Raw genomic sequence first — 22,918 nt, 5'->3', positions numbered from 1 at the left:
ACGGTTTGTAGCACTAATCTGTGGCTGATTATTTTGATTTTCAAGGAAAATTCTAATATACCGTATTCGACGTAATAAGCGCCCAAGGCCCTCTCAAAAATAGAAATAGGGGTATCTTATTAGAATATTATTTTGGTGGAAAAAACAAAGTTGAAAGATAAATTTCGTGGTTTATACTGACGGCCTGAACTGTTTATATACGACAGATATTTTTTTTTTCCTGAATTTAATTGCCCATAATTTAGGGTGTATATAACACACGCGTGCGTATTATACACGAATAAATAAGTCTTGTGTACATTGATCAATCGGAAGGGATGCTAATTGGGATTGTTCACTTGCCATTATATAAGCAAATATCGCCGTGGGGGCTTATTAGAGCGGGGCGCTTATTACGTCGAATACGGTACCCATCAGCACTTGTGTATTATGCGAAAACAAATCTTTATGATAATAATTATTAAATCAAATTAAATTTTACAAAATAAAACCATTTATAAGTACTCTTTTAAAACTGACTAAGCGCCAGTACAGTTCCTTATTTTTATGATCATGATAAGATCTTTTCAACTGAAAATCAAACATATGATACAATCAACTGAGATGTATAGTTGCTTTTGCTCCTCAGATTAGGTATATATGCATCGCAATTCTACGACTTAAAAAAACCCATGTCACAGCAAGGAATATAAGTGAGGAAAAGGAGAACATTTAGGACTTTAGGTACCCGTCGTCATGATCGAGACATCAATGTTTTCAATATTTCTATGAGGCATTTTAAGGGGCACCTGGCCGAGGCTGGAAAGTTAACTGACTGCAAAAGTCCAGTTTCCACCCTTGCCGAACTAGGTTGGAATTCCTGGGCTCGATCGTAGCCCAGTCATCTGATCGATAATCAAGATCTATATTGTGATAAAACGGGTCTTACATCGTGAGGTGCATCAACTCACGCTAGCACCTTGATTAAAAACATGCAAAGGTTTGGAAAATATCTGTTGACAACGAGTTGGCGATGCACATGTTTTGCAAATCCTTCAGTCGACCGAAATCTGCACGGCAGTTTACGAACCGGATTTCGTTTTCGTTGCGAGATTTTGATTGGACTATGGATAGACTCGTTAGTCCAGCCAAACTGTAACTCCATAATACCAGCCTAGATCGGCAAGGGTGGAAACTGGACTTTTAAAGTCAGTTAACTCTCTTGCCTCGGGAAGATGTGTAAGGGGAGAAGTGTTTGTTGTCATTGGCTAGATGCTTCACTGTTAACTTTCCCTTGGGAAAGGCATGATTTTTCTGAGTTAGGGACCTGGTACAAGTTTCATCTTTGGATAAATAATTTTGTATGATTTTGTATGGAGACAAAAAAGTTAAAACAAGTGCTGCAATACCACATATTTATTTCATTAATACTATGAGCCTTAATTAAAAACATAAATACACCTTGCAACAATGTGCTTTTGTGGCAAATAATTTCTTGTCTTCAACAGCATGAAGCATAATTATGGTTTCAAACATTATCTTCGACAATTTATTTTGATCGATAAAATCACACATGCACGCATTATATTAGTCCTGCACCATGACCGTGGAATATATATATATATATATATTTAAATAATCTAGAAATTCATACAAAAGCAAGTCTAGCCAGCATAGGGATTTTTTAAATATTTTTAGAGTCAAGAAGTATATTGTGTAATATAAGATTTCAGAGACTAAATATTAGTCTAACATTATATAAATAGAGGATATGTGTCGAGTGAAATATCATGTTTCTCTCATCTCGTGACGAGGGAAGGAGATATTTTAACGAGTGGCTTAGCCATGAGTGAAAATATCTCCTTTTCCCCCGTCACGAGATGAGAGAAACATGATATTTCACTCGACACATGGAATTTCTATTTATTATATACTTTTTGTGAAGTTGTCTACCGGAAAACTAAATTTCTTCATTGCAAATGTAAATCCTTGAAACGTAAACTCTCCCTACCTGACACACAGGGACAGGTCACCACCTCATGTATTTGCGACCAAAAAAAGGAGTAGTGTTTGATTCCATACAGTAAACTATTGGCATTATCCAGTCTAGAGAGGACTAAGGACTGACCAAGGATCTTCAATGTCCAATGCATCTCAGGTGGTAATAACAGGACGTCCTCAAATTATCATTCTGTGCATCCATTGCATTAAAATCGACAAACTGAGTTATTGTGCAGTTTACGTGTATTATTAATTGTGTCATTAATACCAAATTAGTTGGCCTAATGTGATATGTTATTATTATTGTTGATAACGAATGATTGACTTGTTGAAGTGACAGATTGTGTACTACAGCCAAACGCTTTCATGTATAATTGGCATCGCTTGTGATTGCTTAATTTATATGCTTTTGTTAGGCATAGTTTGTGTTAGCAAACTGTGGCTATATTCTATTGTTACAAATAGATCGCAAATAGCATAGAATCAATAAGTGGTTTCTACATGTAATTTACACTTAGAAACGAGTCATGATCACTAATATGATACATGTTTACACGTAGAAACGAGTTATGATCACTAATATGATACATGTTTACACTTAGAAACGAGTTATGATCACTAATATGATACATGTTTACACGTAGAAACGAGTTATGATCACTAATATGATGCATGTTTTCACTTAGAAACGAGTTATGATCACTAATATGATACATGTTTACACGTAGAAACGAGTTATGATCACTAATATGATACATGTTTACACTTAGAAACGAGTTATGATCACTAATATGATACATGTTTACACTTAGAAACGAGTTATGAACTCTAATATGATGCATGTTTACACTTAGAAACGAGTTATGATCACAAATATGATACATGTTTACACTTAGAAACGAGTTATGATCTTTAATATGATACATGTTTACACTTAGAAACGAGTTATGAACTCTAATATGATACACTACTGCCTAAAAGTTCATTCCCCTAACACGCGTTGAGAACGCGTGTAACACGCATATGACACTGGTGTGCAACGGGTGTGCAGCGCGTGTGCCATGCGTGTAACACGGGACCGGGTTTAAGTTGAAGTTGGAAAATATATTAAAAGAATAGTGAGATAAATCAAAACAGTGAGATGTGAATCTTGAGTTAACGAGCCGCCATTGACCTGTGTTCACCAGACCATGAACACAAGGTCGGCCCGTCTTAATTAGTGTTCCGTTGTTGGACTTTTATGGCATGAACCATTCCACAAGGGTCCAGTCTAGCCATTGTGGCTACCCGACAGTAGAACAGTAGTGAGTTTAGAAGTGAGTTTATTGCTAGGGGAATCCCCGAGTTGACACGATTGTCGCGGGTTGGTAAATGCTCGCCATTAGTGAAGTGATTGTTTGTTGATTGCGGACATATTCGTTTTGCCCACGTTAGTCATTGAGGGTGACTATAAATATAATGTTTTTCGTTCGCCAAATTCATGCTTTAGATACTACAATTATGATAGAACAGTCATCACTACTTATGTCTTATTATTTCACGTAGGAATATGTCCCATTTTCCCACACCCCACTTTCTGTTTAGTATTTTGTAAGAATTATTAAGAGAATGTTTAGTGTGGGACTTAACATTTATCACTAATTCCAAGAGGATATTGGAAATGAATATGAACAGCCATGTTGTCTCACTGTTGATAGAATTTTAGATCTTCACAATGACCGGGTGTGACCATGTAGACAGAATCTCGTTAAGGTTTGTGATTTTTACATTTGCCCAATGACCATGGTGAGGATTGTTGGGGATGCCAAAGGTGACAGTTTACTATTAGAGGAAATTGGTTGTGAGTACTTATACCATTTGGATAGGATATTTTTAGGATTTTAATTCTTTCTTTCGCTGTGGGTAATCCTTTCACGTTGATGGAAGGAAGTCACTCAACCAGGTCATGACAATGGTTATGCGCAAGGCTCGGAATCAAGAACAGATCACTAGAGGTATTGATGGAGGCTGGACATGCAGCATACAGCATTTCCAGTGTAGGCTGGCACCTCGTCTTTGTTTCACTCGGTATGTAAAACCTTGACCATTCACAGGTGCATTTGTCTATTTACAATGAAGTTGTTTGGCGTTCCCAGTATTTATATACTATCTCACTGATCACTTGTTAACTGGTCACTGCAAGTGCCTTAATTTCCAGGCCATCCTGATCATCGTTTACTCCTACATCATGCATGGTTAGAGGCAAGATCAAAGGCGCCGCCCAGCATTTATTAGGCAACAGACAGGGTTGTCTGTTTCGCTTCGAACCACAATCCCCACCCTGTCGGTAGGGGTTATCTAATCCGTGAGCACATAACTGTGTCCAGTCTACCGCGGGGTTTGATGCGGTGTCAGTGTCGAATGGTTTGGTGATAGTTGTGCAAATATGCGTTGTATATCGTATATTTTGTTACTAACTATCATCTTATTTGCTAAAAGAAAACGGATATTACCAACAGAAAGTTAGCCAACTGGAAGATCCACTGTCTGCTACATTCCTTATGTAGGCTAAACGGTCCTGTTTGTGTGTACGAGACGTAACATCCGCAGACTAATAAAGTCAATTTTAAGACAGTACAGACTATGGAGCCGAAAGGTAATATGTCCAGAACGCATCTGCTGTGTACCAGAGGATGTCTATGACCTGAAATGTTATAACGTTAGATCGCGAGGGCGAAACATTAATGTAGATACACTAGAGTTTGGACACTGGCCGTGTAACACCAAGACACGCGGTTTGAAATCAGTCACTGACATTAGAGATAATGTTAATATAACACACAATTTAGCTTTCATATGAAGCATTATGAGAACTGGGGAGCCAATATGCGAGTATTACACGCATTCACACACGGAAGAAATTTATAGTTGATACTGTATATTTTTCAATCAATCTGAACACATGTATATCAAAATAGCAAATAAACAAGTCCATGGAAAATGCTGTGTTGCACGTTAATGGTTTTTTAATTTCACTTTGACATTTTATATCATAACAGAGTAAGAGAAGGTTTGGGATTCCTCTTCAAAGTACTAAAATAACAACTGTTGTTTACTGACCAGAGAGTTTTTATGATAAAAAAAAATGACAATTAATTTCTTCTCTCATTTTTCAATGTAGTTCACTTCAAATATCTTCTCTTTTTCTAAACTGTTCAGAAAAAATGTTAACATGATCACAAGGTAAAGAGCCTGTTGAATGTTACCCTGTGAGATCTGTCAAATCCATCACGGATTTGACGCTATCTACAGGTTAAGCCATTTCCAATTTCCTCCACTAGTTATTGGAAACGTTCAGGAAAATATTTCCTTTCTCCCTTAATCCCATCTTTCATGCATGTAAAACATATACTTAGTGAGAGCTTTATATAATCCACACAATACACTAATGTTCATTCATTATAATATTGATGAGAGTAGGGAACAGTCCCTTTGAATGTTATGATTTAACACACACACATTTATGTATAGTTTGACAGATTATAATAATATGAATATAAAAAATCATCTCCACTTCCCAAGGTCACTACAATGTCACCAGTGGGAAGATGTCGCAGATAAACACGGATTCTAACCAAGTCTGATTTTTTTTACCATGGAATGCATGAACTGGTTGAGTGACTTCTTTTCATCAGAATTACACACAGAGAAAGAAAGGGCTAAAAATCCTGAAGGTATCCTGTATAGATGGTATTAAGTTTTCACTACCAATTTCCTCTGATAATAAAATATTCCATTTAACATCACTAAGCACTAATACTCAGCAGGATCATTTGGGCAATTGTACAAATCACCTCTAATGTGAAACCCCCAGTGAGTGTTAAGATAACAAATCCTATCTGTAGTCAGACAACATGACAGTCTACGGTATATTCATTTCCAATATCCTCCAGTAAATAGTGGGTAATGCCAGAATAACAGCCTCTGAAAAGATATCTCTAGTCCCCAACCAAACCTCCTCTTATTAACTTTTACCATAAACAAACGAAAATAGGGTGTGGGGAAATGTCCAGTATTGAATATCAAGAGAACTATTTTTCATAACGAAATACTAAATACCCAATATCTAATTTTACCGTTGAAAAGGTGTAGAAATAGGTTAATGTGTCAAACGTATTCAATATATCTTCACACGCGTCACTTGTTGCATTAACATTCATATATTATCATCATCATCATCATCATCAAGTTTTAGGTTTTACATCAACATCACAGTCCTGTATTACATCGACGGGGTAGGTCGGGTTGAATAATAAATAATATTAGGCCATGCAATCCATAGAATTACCATTTACATTATATATTTTTTTTCACTAGCTTTTGTTTGGCAATATAGAAACCTGGAATTACATTTGGGTCAAACAAATGAAATTTCAAAAAGACTCTTGGCCACATAAGTAGATATCAAATTAGGTATTACAGTGCATGTTTTACATATCATAAGTATAGTTTTCCATTACAGAAATACCAGTCCTCAAGTCTTCCCAGGATCATCCTTTATTGTGAATATTCCAGGCCTAGTAAGGCGGTGACACTTCAACAGGATCTGACTGTGTTTGGGTCGACAGCGCCGTATCCCAATGCAGTGAGACGTTTTCGAACAGTTTGTGGACTGATTATCTGTTATGCAGTGTCTGTCGTTGTCTGAAATCTTGCACAGTCGTTGTAGGTGTGACACTTGTTGAGGACGATCGACAACCGACCCAGGCCCGTAGAGTGAGTGAGTTGGGTTTTAACGACGCTATCGGCGTGACAGCTTAATGTGAGAGGAAAGCCCGAAGTGATGCAGGTCTGAGACGTTTACCACTTCGGTGAAACCCACGAGCACGGGTATGGTGCTGACAAACCTAGAAACATAATCGGGGCGAACCGGGATTCGAACCCACTCCGTAATCATAAGAACTCAAAGTACGTCATCTAGACTACCAGTTGTCGGACTTTCATTTTGAGGAAGCCCAGGTGTCTTACTGGACTAGATCGCCGACTTTGTGTGCTGGCGATTAGGTGCCTCACTCTGGCAGTGTGGGTTCGAATCCCTGACGGGACTCAACCCCTCCACCCAACACCCCACCAGTCCAGTCGAAGACCCGGTTCCGATTGCCCTCATGGGTGAAACGTTTGAAGCCATTTTCTTGTGTCCCGCCATGATATTGCTGGAATATTGCTACACGCGGCGTAAAACCAGACTCACTCCAGCTATGAACATATGGCTTAAATAAAAGCTTTAATTATTTGTTTACAAGACATAGATGCAACTAAAGATGATGAAATTGTCATGAGGAATGAGTGGAGGCTAAAATGTAATTGTGCCATTCAAATCTAACGCTGAGGTAGTAGCAATATCGATCACAAACAATGTGGTAGTGGAAATACGTAAATTCGAGAAGAATGAATAAGGTAATTAAATATTGTTGATAACTACTTATGGACCGACATGATGTTATGTATAGGCCCAAAATAGTTATTTACCCATTTTGTACAAGCAACTGTTTAGTTTGAATTAGTGAATGGTACTGTATTGTGATGCTAAATCATGCCATGAATACACAATGTCATTTAGAAAGTGGCCAAATGTAACAAATGTTACATTTGGAATATCCTTTTCTTAGTAAAGTAGTTGCTAAAGCGTTGGGTCTTCACGCCGAAGACCTGGGTTCGATTCGGGACACGGGCACAATATGTGAAGCCCATTTCTGGTGTCCCCCGCCGTGATATTGCTGGCTAATTGCCAAAAGCGGCGTATAACGTCACTCACTTACTTACTCACTCTCAGTAAAGTACAGATTCTCGTACTTTTTGGGGTCCCGGAATCGGCCATGGGAGCCATACCAATTTACACTTGTCAGAGGGGTACAGAAATTATGTGATCTAGACTACCAGTTCTCGGTGGCTGAGTGGGTTAGATCGCTGATTTTATGTGCTGGCGATTATATTCCTAACTCTGGCAGTGTGGGTTCGAATTCCGGACGAGAGTCAACCCCCCAAAAAACGACAATCTGTACTTTACTAAGAAAGTGTGATCCCAAATATAACATTTTGTTAAATCCTGTTATTGAAGAAAGAAACTGAAAAGGTCCACCCTTTTCCAAAACCTTTTGTGACATTTTTACTGCGTCTTTTGGTATTACGCGGCCGGGGATCGAACACTCCGGGCGGACGCTCTACCACTAGATCACGGAGGCGGTCCGGATACTGACAGTATGTATAACCATACAGGTATACGAAGATAAGGCATTAGAGTGAGTACGTATAGCCTTAAACCGCACTTGGCAATATTCCAGCAACAGCACGGCGGGTCACACCAGAAGCAGGTGTCACACATTGTACCCATGTGGTAAATCGTACCCGGACCTTCTGTGTGACAAGAGAACTCTTTATAACCACTTCACTAGAGGACCCCACCGCCATCAGATTTATAAATATGCATATACGTTATATGATATATCGTTTAATGTAGTCAGGTAAACCACTCAGGTACATATTCTTATGCCCCATATCCGTGAGTCCGAGTCGTAAAATGCACATTAAAGGTGTTCAATATCTACAGCGAAGAGGATAGACAATTCCCAGCCAAAGGCCTGTCATGTAATCAAGGGGGCGTAACTCCTGCTGCACTGTTGATAGGAGGATGGCTGAAAAGTTCTGAGCCAGGCTATGATCGACTGCGTTGATAGGGTTGGCTGATAATTATTTTTTTCAACATTCTCCCATTCGAGGTCTACACATTTCTGCCAACGACGCTGGAGTGTCTGGACCTCACTGGCGAAGAAGGCTTCCTCTTGGTAGTGCAAAACGCCATTCACGGCAGTAATGGTTGGTTGGTTTGTTGTTCAACGCCGCACTCAGCAATATTCCAGCTATATGACGGCGGTCTGAAAATAATCGAGTCTGGACCAGACAATCCAGTGATTAATATCATGAGAATCGATCCACGTAATTGGGATCGATGACATGCATCAACCAAGTCAGCGAGCCTGACCACCCGATCCCGTTAGTCGCCTTTTACGACAAGCCTAGTCGCCTTTTACGGCAAGCATGGTTTGCTGAAGACCTATTCTACCCCGGATCTTCACGGGTCCAGCAGTAATGGTATCATCATCATTTGCAAACTGCTTTGAAAACAGTTCTTTCGTCAACTTTGGGAAGAGGTGGAAATCTAACAGTGAAATCTGGTGAATACGGAGGATGTTCCAAGCCACAGTTATGCATTGCGGCCACGATGACCACAGCCTCGTGCATAGGTGCATTGTCCTGGAGGAACAACATACAACATTTGTGAGTTTTCTACGACGTTTAGCCTTGATACTCTCACGCAGCTGTCTAAGTAGAATAAAACGGGCTTTTAATGGTATGGGGACACGAGTGGCCTAGTCGTCTAAGGCTCAGAATTTGTTGTGCAGAGTTGCGTCCCTTGGGCACGCCAGAAACCTATGATAGTGTATTGGAATCATGGTTCGCCCTGATCATGTTTCTAGGTTTGTCAGCACCATTCGTGCTTGTGGGTTTGGCCGAAGTGGTAAAGGTCTGAGATCTGCATCACTTCTGATGTTCCTCCCACATCTAGCTGACACGCCGTGATATAACTGGAATACTGTAAAAAGCGGCGTTAAACCCAACTCACTCACTCCTGACAACAGCTGGGAACTCATTCCATAGAGCATCACCAGCTCTGCAAAAGGTTCTGTTTCAATACGTTGTTGTCCGGGCTGGTGGCACCACCGTCTGTTGTTGGCATGTAGATCGTACCTTGTTTGTTCTTGTACATACACTAGAGCCAGGCCATGGAGTGATGTGTAGACAAATATCAGCGGCAGGAACTTGATTGCCTGTCTCACTGGTAGCCAATGCAGTTATCTCATACCGATATACAATTTTGCAGATGTTATTCACGTTGTTTCTCAAAATGAACATTGAATCAATGATCACGTCCAGATTCCCTGCCTGACTGCTTGGTTAATAAATATTTGCCCATCCCGTATATTGGTCTGTATTAGTTGAAACAACGTTTTGCAATCACAAGAATACTATGATATAAGTTGCTTATGAATTCCTGTACCATTGTAACATGTATACACGCACTTTATATGTATATGGCCTGTGGCCTTTATACGAATAAAAGACTTGACTTGACTTAACTGGTTTGGAACTGATGATAAAAATTTCAGTTTTCTCATCATTCAATTTGAGGAAGTTTGTCGTCATCCTATTTCTGACGTCATCAATGCTAGATGTGATACTTTGGAATGATAAGGGTGTACTGTACATCCTTCGTAGTCTGTCTTGTAACTTTTCAGCCACCCTCGTGCATACAAATCACCGGAAATTACCTCGAACTTGTGTCGAGGGCATGCATGGCTAGAGGAGGGCCCCAACTGATACATTTCCTGTCATAATCTTCACGGACATAGACAATTTGAAAAAAGGGACCTTTTTCGCCCAGGTCGTCTCAGCTCCTGTTAATCAGATGGCCAGTTCCCTTACACGTGAAAATAGATAATTTGAGAACCCCTTCCTGTACCGTGTTGGTTGCGTTGCCTTTCCTAAACTCTAATGATACAATTGTCCGTATCTCTGAGAGCAAGAATGTTGTCCTATTCGGCAGATACATGTACGTATTTAAATAATTTAAAAAAAAAAAATGAAAAAATCTCTACATAACAGTCATATGCTAACAATGCAGAGAAAGAAGATTAGCTATTTTAACACTCTCAATTAAAAGAATTAAAAAGTAATCAAAACCCTTCTCTCCATGGGCGGTCGGGTAGCCTAGTGGTTAAAGACCGGAGTTCGATTCCCGACATGGGTACAATGTGTGAAGCCCATTTCTGGTGTCCCCCGCCGTGATATTGCTGAAATATTGCTAAAAGCGGCGTAAAACCATACTCACTCACTCACTTCTCTCCATGGGTTGTTTCTTACACTTTACCGTAACAAATATCCACGTGAAAATCTTTATCTAAGCCTAAGACTCTTCTATACAAATACTTTGGGGCACGCTTGGTCGTGTAAGCCGCCATAATTGGCTGTGCAGAGTTGCGTCCCTTAGTCGTGCCAGAAACCTATATTCGTTTTTCGAGTCCCGATTCGTCCTGCTTATGTTTCTAGGTTTGTCAGCATCTGTGCTCGTGGGTTTCACCAAAGTGGTAATCCTTTATTCCTGCATCACGTGACTGGCAGTGATAATTGAAATATTAGTCAGAGCGGACCTAAACCCAACTTTCACTCACACTTTCAAAACTCTTACGAATGTATGCAATGTGAGGTAGCCTAGTGATTGAAGCGTCCGCTCGTCGACATTATATTGCTGTAATATTGCTAAAATCCACCGTGGTCTAGTGGTAGAGCATCCGCCCGGATAGCGGAATGTTCGGGGTGCGATCCCCGGCGGCGTCATACCAAAAGACGTTAAAAGATGGTACTTGTTGTTACCCTGTCTGGCGCTCGGCATTAAGGGGCTGAAACAAGGACTGGTCGGCTCGGAGTCAGTATACTGTGTCTGAGTGGGGTATTCATGTTAAACTGCGGCATGGTATCTCAGTGTGCTAGCACTATAAATCGGCATCAGTCCGGACTAGTGCAAGCAGCCACACACACACAAACACGTGAATGCACGTCGCTATATAAGTGCAATAATCTTGGACGCGACGTTAAACCCCATTTCACCTCACCTCACCTCACCGTGAGACCTGCACAGATTGTATGACTGTGCCACGCGGATCATATTTCAATGCATGTATTTGAATACGTGCATAAAGGTGCGGTATGCGTGCAGTGTCCCCATTGCTATACGCTGTGGGTTATATGCCACAAAAGGTTTACCGGTTTTCCCCACAGCAATCCGTGTCCTAATACCAACCGTGTGAAGCAAAATATTTAGCTGGGTTGAACTGTAGCATAGATAGCTCTTATACATTATACATTACTATTTCAATACGCAAGTTCCGTTTAACTCTGCTTGAGGAGTACATAATGTACGGTTTGTCGTGTGGGCGTTTACGTTCAAAGTGACGCTACTTTAACGTTTGTAACTTCTCGGAAACCCATGAGCGCTTGCATGATGACAAAGGATCATAATCGGAATTAACTTTGGATTCGAAATCCAGCGGGTCCCGACAGATAATGAGTTGAACGTAAAACAGCAAACAACTCAAAACAGAACATTCAGCCTATCTAGGGAACATCTGACCCAGGGACCCATTGTTCTTGTCTGTGATTGGTACCCAAACAATAGGAGTGAGTGAGTGAGTTGGGTTTAACGCCACTTTTAACAGTATTCTAGTTATATCGCGGCGTGTCAGCTTAATGTGGGAGTAAAGCCCGAAGTGATGCAGACGTTTACCACTACGGTGAAACCGACGGGTATGGTGCTGACAAACCTAGAAACATAATCAGGGCGAACCGGGATTCGAACCCACAATCATAGGTTTCTGGCGTGCCCGAGGGACGCAACGATCTGCACAGCGAATCGCGGCGCCTTAGACGACTGGGTCACCCGTGCCCCCTTCCAAACAATAGGGGAACAACCAACACGTTTCCATAGTTTCTGTCCCGCATCGAGTTCCTCTCACCAATTTCCAGCACTACTTTGTTTCATTAATACTATAATTCTGGCTGATTTCATTCACTTATTACTCTTGTTGAATCTGTAATTAATTGATACAACACTTTAACAACTGTTTGGTTGGCTTTTTAGAAGTTGGCAAATAAGTAATAAAGTAAACTACGGTTATAACGAACACGCTTATAACGAACTAACGGATATAACGAACTAACTTTTTTAGTCCCGACTATATGCTGTAGTTATGCTGTAGTTATGCTTACAACGAATTACGGTTATTACGAACTAAAATTAGTAGTCCCTTTGAGTTCGTTATAACCGTAATTTACTGTACTATGAAGAAAGTACAACTTTATGGGTAACAACTTCTGATATATTGCATATGGCGACCTTTCGATTTAAATTCGTACAACGTTATCAAGCTGTTGTACGTTTGTCTTACACTGTAATACTTAATATATTAAAACTTTACCTTCGCTGTCCCCATTACAGGTGTATTCATGATGGAGTGTGGACCAGTGTTCACTCCCAGTCCATACGAATGAGTGTTGCTTTAATAGGGGGACTTCTACATCCTACATGGTCCCACCCGTTAAAGGGAACGAGTGATTATTGCTTAACGCCGCATCAGCAAATATTGCAGCCATTCGCGGTGACCTTTGGATTCCCAGGAACTAAGAATTTGAATGGCTACCTGATCATATACCAAGAGTAATGCTTGTTTGTTTGTTTGTTTGTTTGTTTATTGTTTAACGTCATACTCGGTAATATTCCAGGTAAATAATCGAGTCTGGACTAGACAATCCAATGACTGACATCATGAGCATGGATCTTCGTAATTGGCATACAATGACATGCATCAACCATGTCAGCGAGTATGACAACCGGATCCGGTCAGTCGCCTCTTACGACAAGCATGGTCGCCTTTTACGACAAGCATGGTCGCCTTTTACGACAAGCATGGTCGCCTTTTACGACAAGCATGGGTTGCTGAAGACCTATTCTAACGCGGATCTTCACGGGTACCATGAGTAACGAGTTAGGTCTTTGCCTGGAAGCCAGTCGCCAATAACTGTGTGAACTATTTCAGATAATGTTTAAAACCCCACTTTAAGCAAGTAAACAAAGTAAAAAAAACCCGCGATATTCTTCTTGCAATTAATGCGACAAAGTATTTATTGCCTCTTAGCATACAATCAAAAGCTGAATTGGTATTTACAATGTCTCCGTAATCATATACAATCACATGTCGTGTTTGTCATTGTCTTTCTCTGTAAAAGAAAAAGCGAACGAGCACCTTGCAGAGATTTGATTGTACTAGTTGTATAGTATACTACATTGCAGTACTACTGTAGAGGAACGGTCGGGTAGCCTAGTGGTTAAAGCGTTAGCTCGTCACGCCGAAGACCCGGGTTCGATTCCCGACATAGGTACAATGTACAAGCCCATTTCTGGTGTCCCCCGCCGTGATATTGCTGGAATATTTCTAAAAGCGGCGTAAATCCATACTCCCTCACTCACTACTGTAGAGGTACAACAGCACCTTGCACCTTGCATCTTTCACCTTGCAGTAAGCACCTTGCAAAGGCTGTTAATGTTCAATAGCATAGGTACCTTGCATGTGTAGATTGTTTTTAACATAATTTGATACAAGTGCCTTTACAAGTTCCCGTGTCACGGGTTCGGGTCATATTTTAACAAGGTCGAAACTAGTATTCACGAAACTAATAACCAATGAAAACGTGTATTAATTTACAAACATTACAAATTACGAACTACAAGACATACATGCACACAACTAGAATAATAGGGCGGAAGTCAATTGGTTTATATATCCAAGCATTAACAGTTAAAATCATGGAGACTTATCGTTATCTAATGTATTTGTGTATATACACTGTCAAAGATGTATTAACATCCGAAACACAAACCTTAGGTCGTTCCGTGTCCCACAATTTGGACGCGTTTAGGGTCTTAACATGTTGACTTACATCATGCGACAGTCGTAGCGCTTTGTGCTCTGGCAGACTTCATCGTGCGACAGCCGTAGCGCTTTGTACTCCGGCAGACTTACATCATGCGACAGTCGCAGCGCTTTGTACTCTGGCAGACTTACATCGTGCGACAGTCGTAGCGCTTTGTACTTTGGCAGACTTACATCATGCGACAGTCGTAGCGCTTTGTACTTTGGCAGACTTACATAATGCGACAGTCGTAGCGCTTTGTACTCTGGCAGACTTACATCATGCGACCGCCGTAGCGCTTTGTACTCTGGCAGACTTACATCGTGCGACAGTCGTAGCGCTTTGTACTCTGGCAGACTTACATCATGCGACAGTCGTAGCGCTTTGTACTCTGGCAGACTTACATCATGCGACAGTCGCAGCGCTTTGTACTCTGGCAGACTTACATCATGCGACCGCCGTAGCGCTTTGTACTCTGGCAGACTTACATCGTGCGACAGTCGTAGCGCTTTGTACTCTGGCAGACTTACATCATGCGACAGTCGTAGCGCTTTGTACTCTGGCAGACTTACATCATGCGACAGTCGTAGCGCTTTGTACTCTGGCAGACTTACATAATGCGACAGTCGTAGCGCTTTGTACTCTGGCAGACTTACATCACGTGACACTCGTATCGCTTTGTACTCTGGCAGACTTACATCATGCGACAGTCGTAGCGCTTTGTACTCTGGCAGACTTACATCACGCGTCAGTCGCAGCGCTTTGTACTTTGGCAGACTTACATCACGCGACAGTCGCAGCGCTTTGTATTGATGATTCATCATACGATAATTTCCAAGAAGTAGACGAAGTACATATCCTTAACTGAACTGGTTTTAAACTGCATTCTGATTACATATCGTCAGTATTATCCTAAAACATTGTTCCACATCTTCAGCAGCTCCAACAATCAACAACTTCTTCGTAGCCTCATCGTCATAGATCAAAACTCTGTCAGCTAAGACTGGCTCCTTCTTTGCCATGAGGTTCTTCACCAGTGTTGGCGTTATGGTCGTTATTCGGCTGGGAAGGGGCGCCCTTCGTGTTTTCTTGAATTGCCCAACTGAAGCTGCAGGTACTCCCGTGCTGCTCCGTTGTGTTTGTGTGAGACGGGAACCGTCATCTGTGACCTGTGCGGGGCATGCTGCATGTGTCAGCACATGATTGACAAAGTCTCTGTTGTGAGGCATCTCCTGTAGTACTTTGGTCATCTGGTGGGACAGAAAGCAGGACTGGGCTGCTTCCCTCTGTGCTGCTTCAGGTGAGGTGCCCTTGGAGTTATTCTGTGAAGTTCGCATATCGGTAACTTTCTTCATGCCCGTGTCGACACCAACCTTGGCCCCGGTTATCACTAACTCGGAACCCTTTAATGCAATTTTAACATTTTCCTTTGAAAGTGATTTCTCAATATCACGTAGTTCTGCATTCCGCATCCAAAATGTTCTTGTTTCTTCCTTCATCAACAAAATAGTTTCTTCAGAGTAAGTGTAATCTTGCAGAAAACGCTTAATCCCAATAATGACTTCAGCTGCAATATCTTTCGTACTGACAATAGTAAGGAGTTTCTGTGAGTCATCTGCTACAATGAGGACTTTGCTTGATAGTTTCTGTAACATTTGTTTCATTATTAATGAGGCCTCTGATGGTTTCATATATCCACCCACTGGAAAGATTTCAAAGTCAATGACCTTCGTCTCAGTGCAGCTCCTGAGGATGTTTCCAACCCTCTGATCATTTGTTCCAGTGGCGTCCTTATATTGCACTGCGCCATCTAATGTAATGTTTATCCGTACACCCCCTGCAGTCATCTTGTTTGAAATGTATGTCTTCGCTTCCTGACTTGATTGCAGCAGGTTTCGTATATCTTTGTTGACTGTCAAGTCTTTCCAGTTCCCATACATGACCCCCTGAGGGGCAGGTGTGACTGGAGGTGACATTGGGGACTTTGGTCCTCCACTTAACTCTCTGCTGATCCCCACTCTGCCTCCTTCACTTAACTCTCTGTTGATCCCCACTCTGCCTTCTTCACTTAACTCTCTGCTGATCCCCACTCTGCCTCCTTCACTTAACTCTCTGTTGATCCCCACTCTGCCTCCTTCACTTAACTCTCTGCTGATCCCCACTCTGCCTCCTTCACTTAACTCTCTGCTGATCCCCACTCTGCCTCCTTCACTTAACTCTCTGCTGATCCCCACTCTGCCTCCTTCACTTAACTCTCTGCTGATCCCCACTCTGCCTCCTTCACTTAACTCTCTGTTGATCCCCACTCTGACTCCTTCACTTAACTCTCTGTTGATCCCCACTCTGCCTCCTTCACTTAACTCTCTGCTGATCCCCACTCTGCCTCCTTCACTTAACTCTCTGTTGATCCCCACTCTGCCTCCTTCACTTAACTCTCTGCTGATCCCCACTCTGCCTCCTTCACTTAACTCTCTGCTGATCCCCACTCTGCCTGTACTATCTTTATATACATCCTCGAACTGTTTCACTGCTTCTTCAAATACATCGTCTGTTGCAATTATTGAAAAAGTACCTGTCGAAATGTCAATTTCTACTAACATTTTCTCATGGCTTGGTAAAGTGCGGTTCAAGAGGTCCTGTTTTAAATCAAAGAGGCTCTTCCCAATGACACTATTTCTACGCACTCTGATGTCCTTTGTCTTGACCAATGATAGGAATTCCCGTGCTATCTCCCTATGCTCTCCAGTGGTGATTAATACAAATTCATTCGTCTGATTATTAAGTTCAAATTCAACATGGTCACTTCTTGCCACGTTTTGTTCAATATACTCTTTCGCTCTCGGTCGAGACTGTAGAAGTTTTTGCTTCTTTTCTTGAAATCGCAGTTTCATGAAACATAGGTCAGGCGAGGACAAATACTCATCAAGTTTAGTATTAAAGTCTTGTATTGCTTCTCTTGTTCCAGTGACGGATATTGCCTGGTTGTTTCTACTTTGTGAAATGTAGATTTTTCCGGATGTCAACCGAGCTGCAATCTGTTGTATGTCCTCCCAGTGGTGCATAACCTGTTTGAATGACCTGTCATCGACTTTGATTGCACCATTTTCATATTTGGACAATTGTTCTTTCAGATGTGATTCTGCTTCAGACAGAGCATCATCCGTGGCAATGATGTGTACACAGTCGTTTACTTCATCAGGGACGAACATTGCTTTACCAGGAAACCTTAAGTGACAATACCCATTACATTCAGTTACAACATCAGTCTTTGTCAACACTTTGAAGATGTTGCTGTCTTTAAGGTCCCATCTGGTTTGTTTAACAGATTTAACATATATCTCATCAAACACATCAAGAGACCCTTTTGTCCCTGCCAACAAAAGGATTTTGTTTTCTCCTGAGATAAATGTACAGGCGATGCCTTGAAGTTTGCATTTCAATATGAGATAATTACGTGCTTGAATGTTGTCTCTGAAAAAAGGAACCATGTGCCCCTCCAATAGAACGCTTCTCCTGTGTTGTAGTTTTGTAAAGGTATCTTCCATGCTTGAGTCATCCACAGAGCTAGCGGAGGATGAGGATGAGGAGGAGGAACTCGACCCTCCGGTAATCAGTTTGTGAGTAACCTCAGTGACTATCTTCTCATTGGTTTTACTTGTGACCACAGCTATGCCACAAGATGTCACAAAACAGGTTGCTCTTCCCGACACGAATATTGTAGCTTCACATAGCTTTTGATATAGGTTATGTTTCCGGTTCTCTTGTACAGGGCGTTGAATTATACACAGAGATGAAGCAGTGTCCTGGAATATTTTTTGTACAGTTCTGATCCCAAATAATCTGTGAGACGGAGATCTGTAAACATTACCAGTGCAGGTTGTTTTGATTTCATCAGGGTTGCTAGTGGTGATTCGTTCTGTATTATTCATCTTTAACTTCCCATCCAGCTCAGATAATAGGCCTGTATCACCTTTAATGTGACGCCATTGCCATACCGGTAACTCCATCTGACTGCTTTCATCGCCGAACTTTATCCCAAGAGACTCAAAGTTCACTGTTAAAGTGCACCTCTTTGTATCTATAATAGAACAAAAATATGCCTGTAAACCCTTCTACATTATACATCATGATTTAAAAATGCAGCCATATCATGACCTATCGGCTTCTGCACATATGATTATTAGGACTCAAATGTATTCAATGTAGTCTTTATTGTACACATTGTCTGCCGTAAACAAGTTGCTATGTGGCTATGATCATAATGTATTTTCATTGGTTGAGAAAGGGGCACATGACCTTCCTTAAACAGGGTATTACCTTGAGACTAACCCTGCCATACAGCGGTCAAAAGTGATATTGCCCTGCGTGATTAAGCCAATGGATTTAGAGAAGAGAATTATGTTCAGCCAATCAGTGACATGGCTTGTTGTTCTTCATCTTCTGTGAAGTCCCGTGATATCTGATTCAATTATTGTTGAATTTGAAATATTCTTAAATGTTATGTACTCAGACAATTATTGATCACCGGCCTCAGCCAATATCGGTTTCTCTGGTCGATAAAACATGATATTTCCCTCATGAATTAACAATAATTGATTAGTATCGATCATTAAGGTTCTCTTTGCGTGTGGTTATTAATAAGCTTTATCTCATGTCTCCAACAACACTTACCTTCCGGGAGGAAAGGACAGGTTCCCTGTCCGTCACTCCTTTCACTGAGGCGTCTTGGAAATGCCATCGCACCCTGAAAAGAATAAATGGTAGTTTCTAACTTTATATTAAAGACAAAATGGACATAATTGTTCACTCCGTTTTCTGGGATTAATGTTTTCTAGTTCGAATGTGATTTGCACAAAATTTAAATTTGACAGTTGTTCCTCTGCTGTTAGCTATTTCAGATAAGTTAAGTACCCGCAGTCCATTCCAAGTTACATATTTTGTGGTCGGATTTATGTTTGGTGTGGAGCAGAGAGCGCCATTGAGTAATTCTGAGAGGTATTGTATGTGAAATTTCCACATGCCATCTCCTCTCTGGGTCTCGGATAAATGCATGATCAACTGACACTACCAATTTTGTGAAGTCAGGCGTTAAAAACAAACACATTATATGTGTGTGATAGAGCAATGTTCAAAGCAGTATGGGGGCACGGGTGGCCCAGTCGTCTAAGGCGCCGCGATTCGCTGTGCAGAGTTGCGTCCCTTGGGCAGGCCAGAAACCTATGATTGTGGGTTCGAATCCCGGTTCGCCCCGATTATGTTTCTAGGTTTGTCAGCACCATACCCGTGCTCGAGGGTTTCACCGAAGTGGTAAACGTCTGAGACCTGCATCACTTCGGGCAATACTGTTAAAAGCAGCGTTAAATCCAACTCACTCACTCACTCACTCACTCAAAGCAGTATACTCCAGCAATATTTTATACGTGGGAGGCGACTAACGGGATCGGGTGTTCATGCTCACTGACTTGGTTGATGCATGTCATCGATCCCAATTGCGTGGATCGATTCTTATGATGTCAATGACTGGAAAGTCTGGTTCAGACTCGATTATTTTACAGACCGCCGTTATACTGCTGGAATATTGCTGAGTGTGGTGTTAAATATCACACAAACAAACCTAAACCACAGGAAACGTTTCATCGAATTCGCTTCTGCCTTTTTCATCGGTAAAAACTCTTAATTCCAATTTCAAGAAAAAGTTGTCACGTAAAATGAACTGACTGCTGCTAATTCCGAAATGTATACCTTTGGTAAATATGTAAATTGATTATTGTTTATAACTGAACAAACATGGTAAAAAATTATAGCATATTATACTCTACCACTCTACCACAAAACTGAGGGATACCGCTACACCTAGCCTAGGACGTCCACCTTTCACCTGCTCTTTGTACTGAACACGACAGCTCACGAGCACAAGGGAGTGGGAGTGAGTGAGTTTGGTTTTACGCCACTTTTAGCAATGTCATGGCAGGGGACACCAGAAATGGGCTTCACACATTGTACCCATGTCGGGAATCGAACCCGGGTCTTCGGCGTGACGAGCGAACGCTTTAAGCACTCGACTACCCGACAGTCCCCATACCACAAGGGAAGACACGACGGATGATGTCAAAATCTAGATCAGCACCAGGCGCAGCATAAAGGCATACACGGTGACAGGTAACATAATTGACCCCAGCCGCGATAGGGCCAGTTCTCGAGGAAAGCAGTCCTCCTGGGCGTTTCGACCCTGATCTGTTCACTCGTGGTTGTGGCTCTGTGTGTTTGTGGAGGAGTTACAATCTTGGCTGGTTATTCTCTTGCTTTGACAATTTATATTTAGAAGACACGCCACTGTTTATTACCACTTAACATTACATAATAACGATTTGAATTTTTTCGCATTTCCTTTACAGTAATGATTTAACGCGACCGCAGTGGCCAATACAGTGGCGACCGCAGGCTTGTGTGCCACTGTATTGATTATTTGTTTGCTTGAATGTCACTGAGACCTAGTCTCGTACACAAAAAGGCGGTGATATGAAGCGATTCACACAGAAGAATATATTTTAAACTTTAAGCGGTTCAAATATCCCGAGAGACATGTGTTCTCAGAACTATAAAAAAAAACAACTTGTTTTCATGAAATGCATCCTGCTTCAACTTGGCTATAGGAAGCCTTAATGAGAAGTCCAACCAAACCAACCAAACACGTTATCAGTGTAAAAATGTTCGTTATATCCGTCAGTTCGTTATAAGCGTGTTCGTTATACGCGTGTTCGTTATAAACGTAGAACAGGGTTTGTGTTGTGTGGGACTTCTTGATACATGACAATGTAATTGACATTGGGCCACCTGTGAGGAAAACTGGTGTTCCCAGTGTTTTGTATCGCGATCATGAATTGGATGGTGCGACGTGAGATTGCAGCATAGTTAATATCTCACGCATCACGCGCCGTGAGGTTTGCTGATCCGACTGTGATCTGGATGCATGTCTTGAAGGTATTCAATTCGGTTGAAGTATGTGATGGGGTAGTTGGTGGTGATGGGATTGAGGGCACGCGATAAAATTGAGGAATGTGATGGGGTTCAGGGTATGTTTGTTTGTTTTTTTATTTGTTGTTTAACGCCGCACACGGCAATATTCCAGCTATGTGACAGAGGTCTGTAAATAATTGAGTCTGGGCCAGACAATCCAGTGATTGACATCATGAGCATCGATCTACGCAATTGGGATACGATGACATGCATCAACAAAGTCAGCGAACCTGACCACCCGATCCCATTAGTCCCTCTTACGACAAACATAGTCGCCTTTTACGGCAAGCATGGGTTGCTGAAGACCCATGGTCTGAGAGCATGTAATGGGGGTTGAATGAGGAGATGGGGTTGAGGTTATGAGGATGGTTGTGGGTATGTAATAGGATTGAGGGTGGTAAGGATGGTGGTGAGTTGGTATATCTTTCCGATGTGTTCTGTTCGTGTTTGTGGACAGGGCATAGAGTGAGTGAGTGAGTTGGGTTTAACGCCGCTTTTAACAGTATTCCAGTTATATCGCGGCGTGTCAGCTTAATGTGGGAGGAAAGCCCGAAGTGATGCAGGTCTCAGACGTTTACCGCTTCGGTGAAACCCACGGGCACGGCTATGGTGCTGACAAACCTAGAAACATAATCGGGGCGAACCGGGATTCGAACCCACAACCATAGGTTTCTGGCCTGCCTAAGGGGCGCAACTCTGCACAGCGAATCGCGGCGACTTAGACGACTGGGCCACCCGTGCCCCCACAGGGGCATAGAAGTTGGGTGGTAGAGTAAACAGGAATACGTGATGTAGAACGCTGATGGCAGTGTATACATGTATCCACTGACTGACTGACTGAGCATGGTTTTACGCCGCTTTTAGCAATATTCCAGCAATATCACGGCGGGGGACACCAGAAATGGGCTTCACACATTGTACCCATGTCGGGAATCTTCGGCGTGACGAGCGAACGCTTTAACCACTAGGCTACCATATACGTGTATCCAATGCTATTTTCCAAAACATAGAAACAACCAATACATACAACTCTATTTACACCAGTCAGATACCATAAACCGATATACCGATACATATACGATATATGGCCTATGTACCAGGATACAACTATCCACCTTCTGTCTCTGACAAGCCTACACAAAAAGGTAACAACAAAAAGGTAACAACAGGTTTGTTTATGTTAAAAAGGAAATCCATAATATGGAATATGTAGATGTTAGAAAAAATATCGCACAAGTAGACCATATCGAACTTACCCTTCCCTGCTCGGCTGTAATGGCTGCCGTTCTAGGTCTAGTGTTACATGCAGATGTCGTACAAGTAGACCATATCGAACTTACCCTCTCCTGCTCGGCTGTAA

The 22,918-nt window shown here is 41.7% G+C and overlaps 1 protein-coding gene across 2 annotated transcripts; it reads right to left on the bottom strand.

Moving 5' to 3' along the window:
• Nucleotides 1-13,763: 13,763 nt before the first annotated feature.
• Nucleotides 13,764-22,918, bottom strand: LOC139452232 (uncharacterized). 2 transcript variants are annotated; one of them, XM_071233631.1, is made up of 3 exons: nt 22,899-22,918; nt 19,213-19,285; nt 13,764-18,619 (listed from the first exon to the last, which is right to left on the bottom strand). In XM_071233631.1, exons 2-3 carry the CDS (start codon nt 19,277-19,279, stop codon nt 15,417-15,419), a joined length of 3,270 nt encoding a protein of 1,089 aa, XP_071089732.1. In that variant the 5' UTR covers nt 19,280-19,285; nt 22,899-22,918; the 3' UTR covers nt 13,764-15,416. The 2 variants fall into 2 exon arrangements, with proteins under 2 accessions (XP_071089732.1, XP_071089731.1); XM_071233630.1 differs by having other exon boundaries at nt 22,815-22,913.

Source organism: Haliotis cracherodii, unplaced genomic scaffold (assembly GCF_022045235.1).
Source record: "Haliotis cracherodii isolate W230 unplaced genomic scaffold, xgHalCrac1.p SCAF_9, whole genome shotgun sequence".
NCBI lineage: Eukaryota > Metazoa > Mollusca > Gastropoda > Lepetellida > Haliotidae > Haliotis > Haliotis cracherodii.
This window is presented reverse-complemented; position numbering and strand designations above follow the sequence as displayed.

Coding starts and splice junctions, on each gene's coding strand:
- LOC139452232 (XM_071233631.1), bottom strand. CDS start 19,279: ATGGCATTTCCAAGACGCCTCAGTGAAAGGAGTGACGGACAGGGAACC. Junction 18,620..19,212: donor CTGTCCTTTCCTCCCGGAAG/GTAAGTGTTGTT, acceptor GTTCTATTATAG/ATACAAAGAGGTGCACTTTA.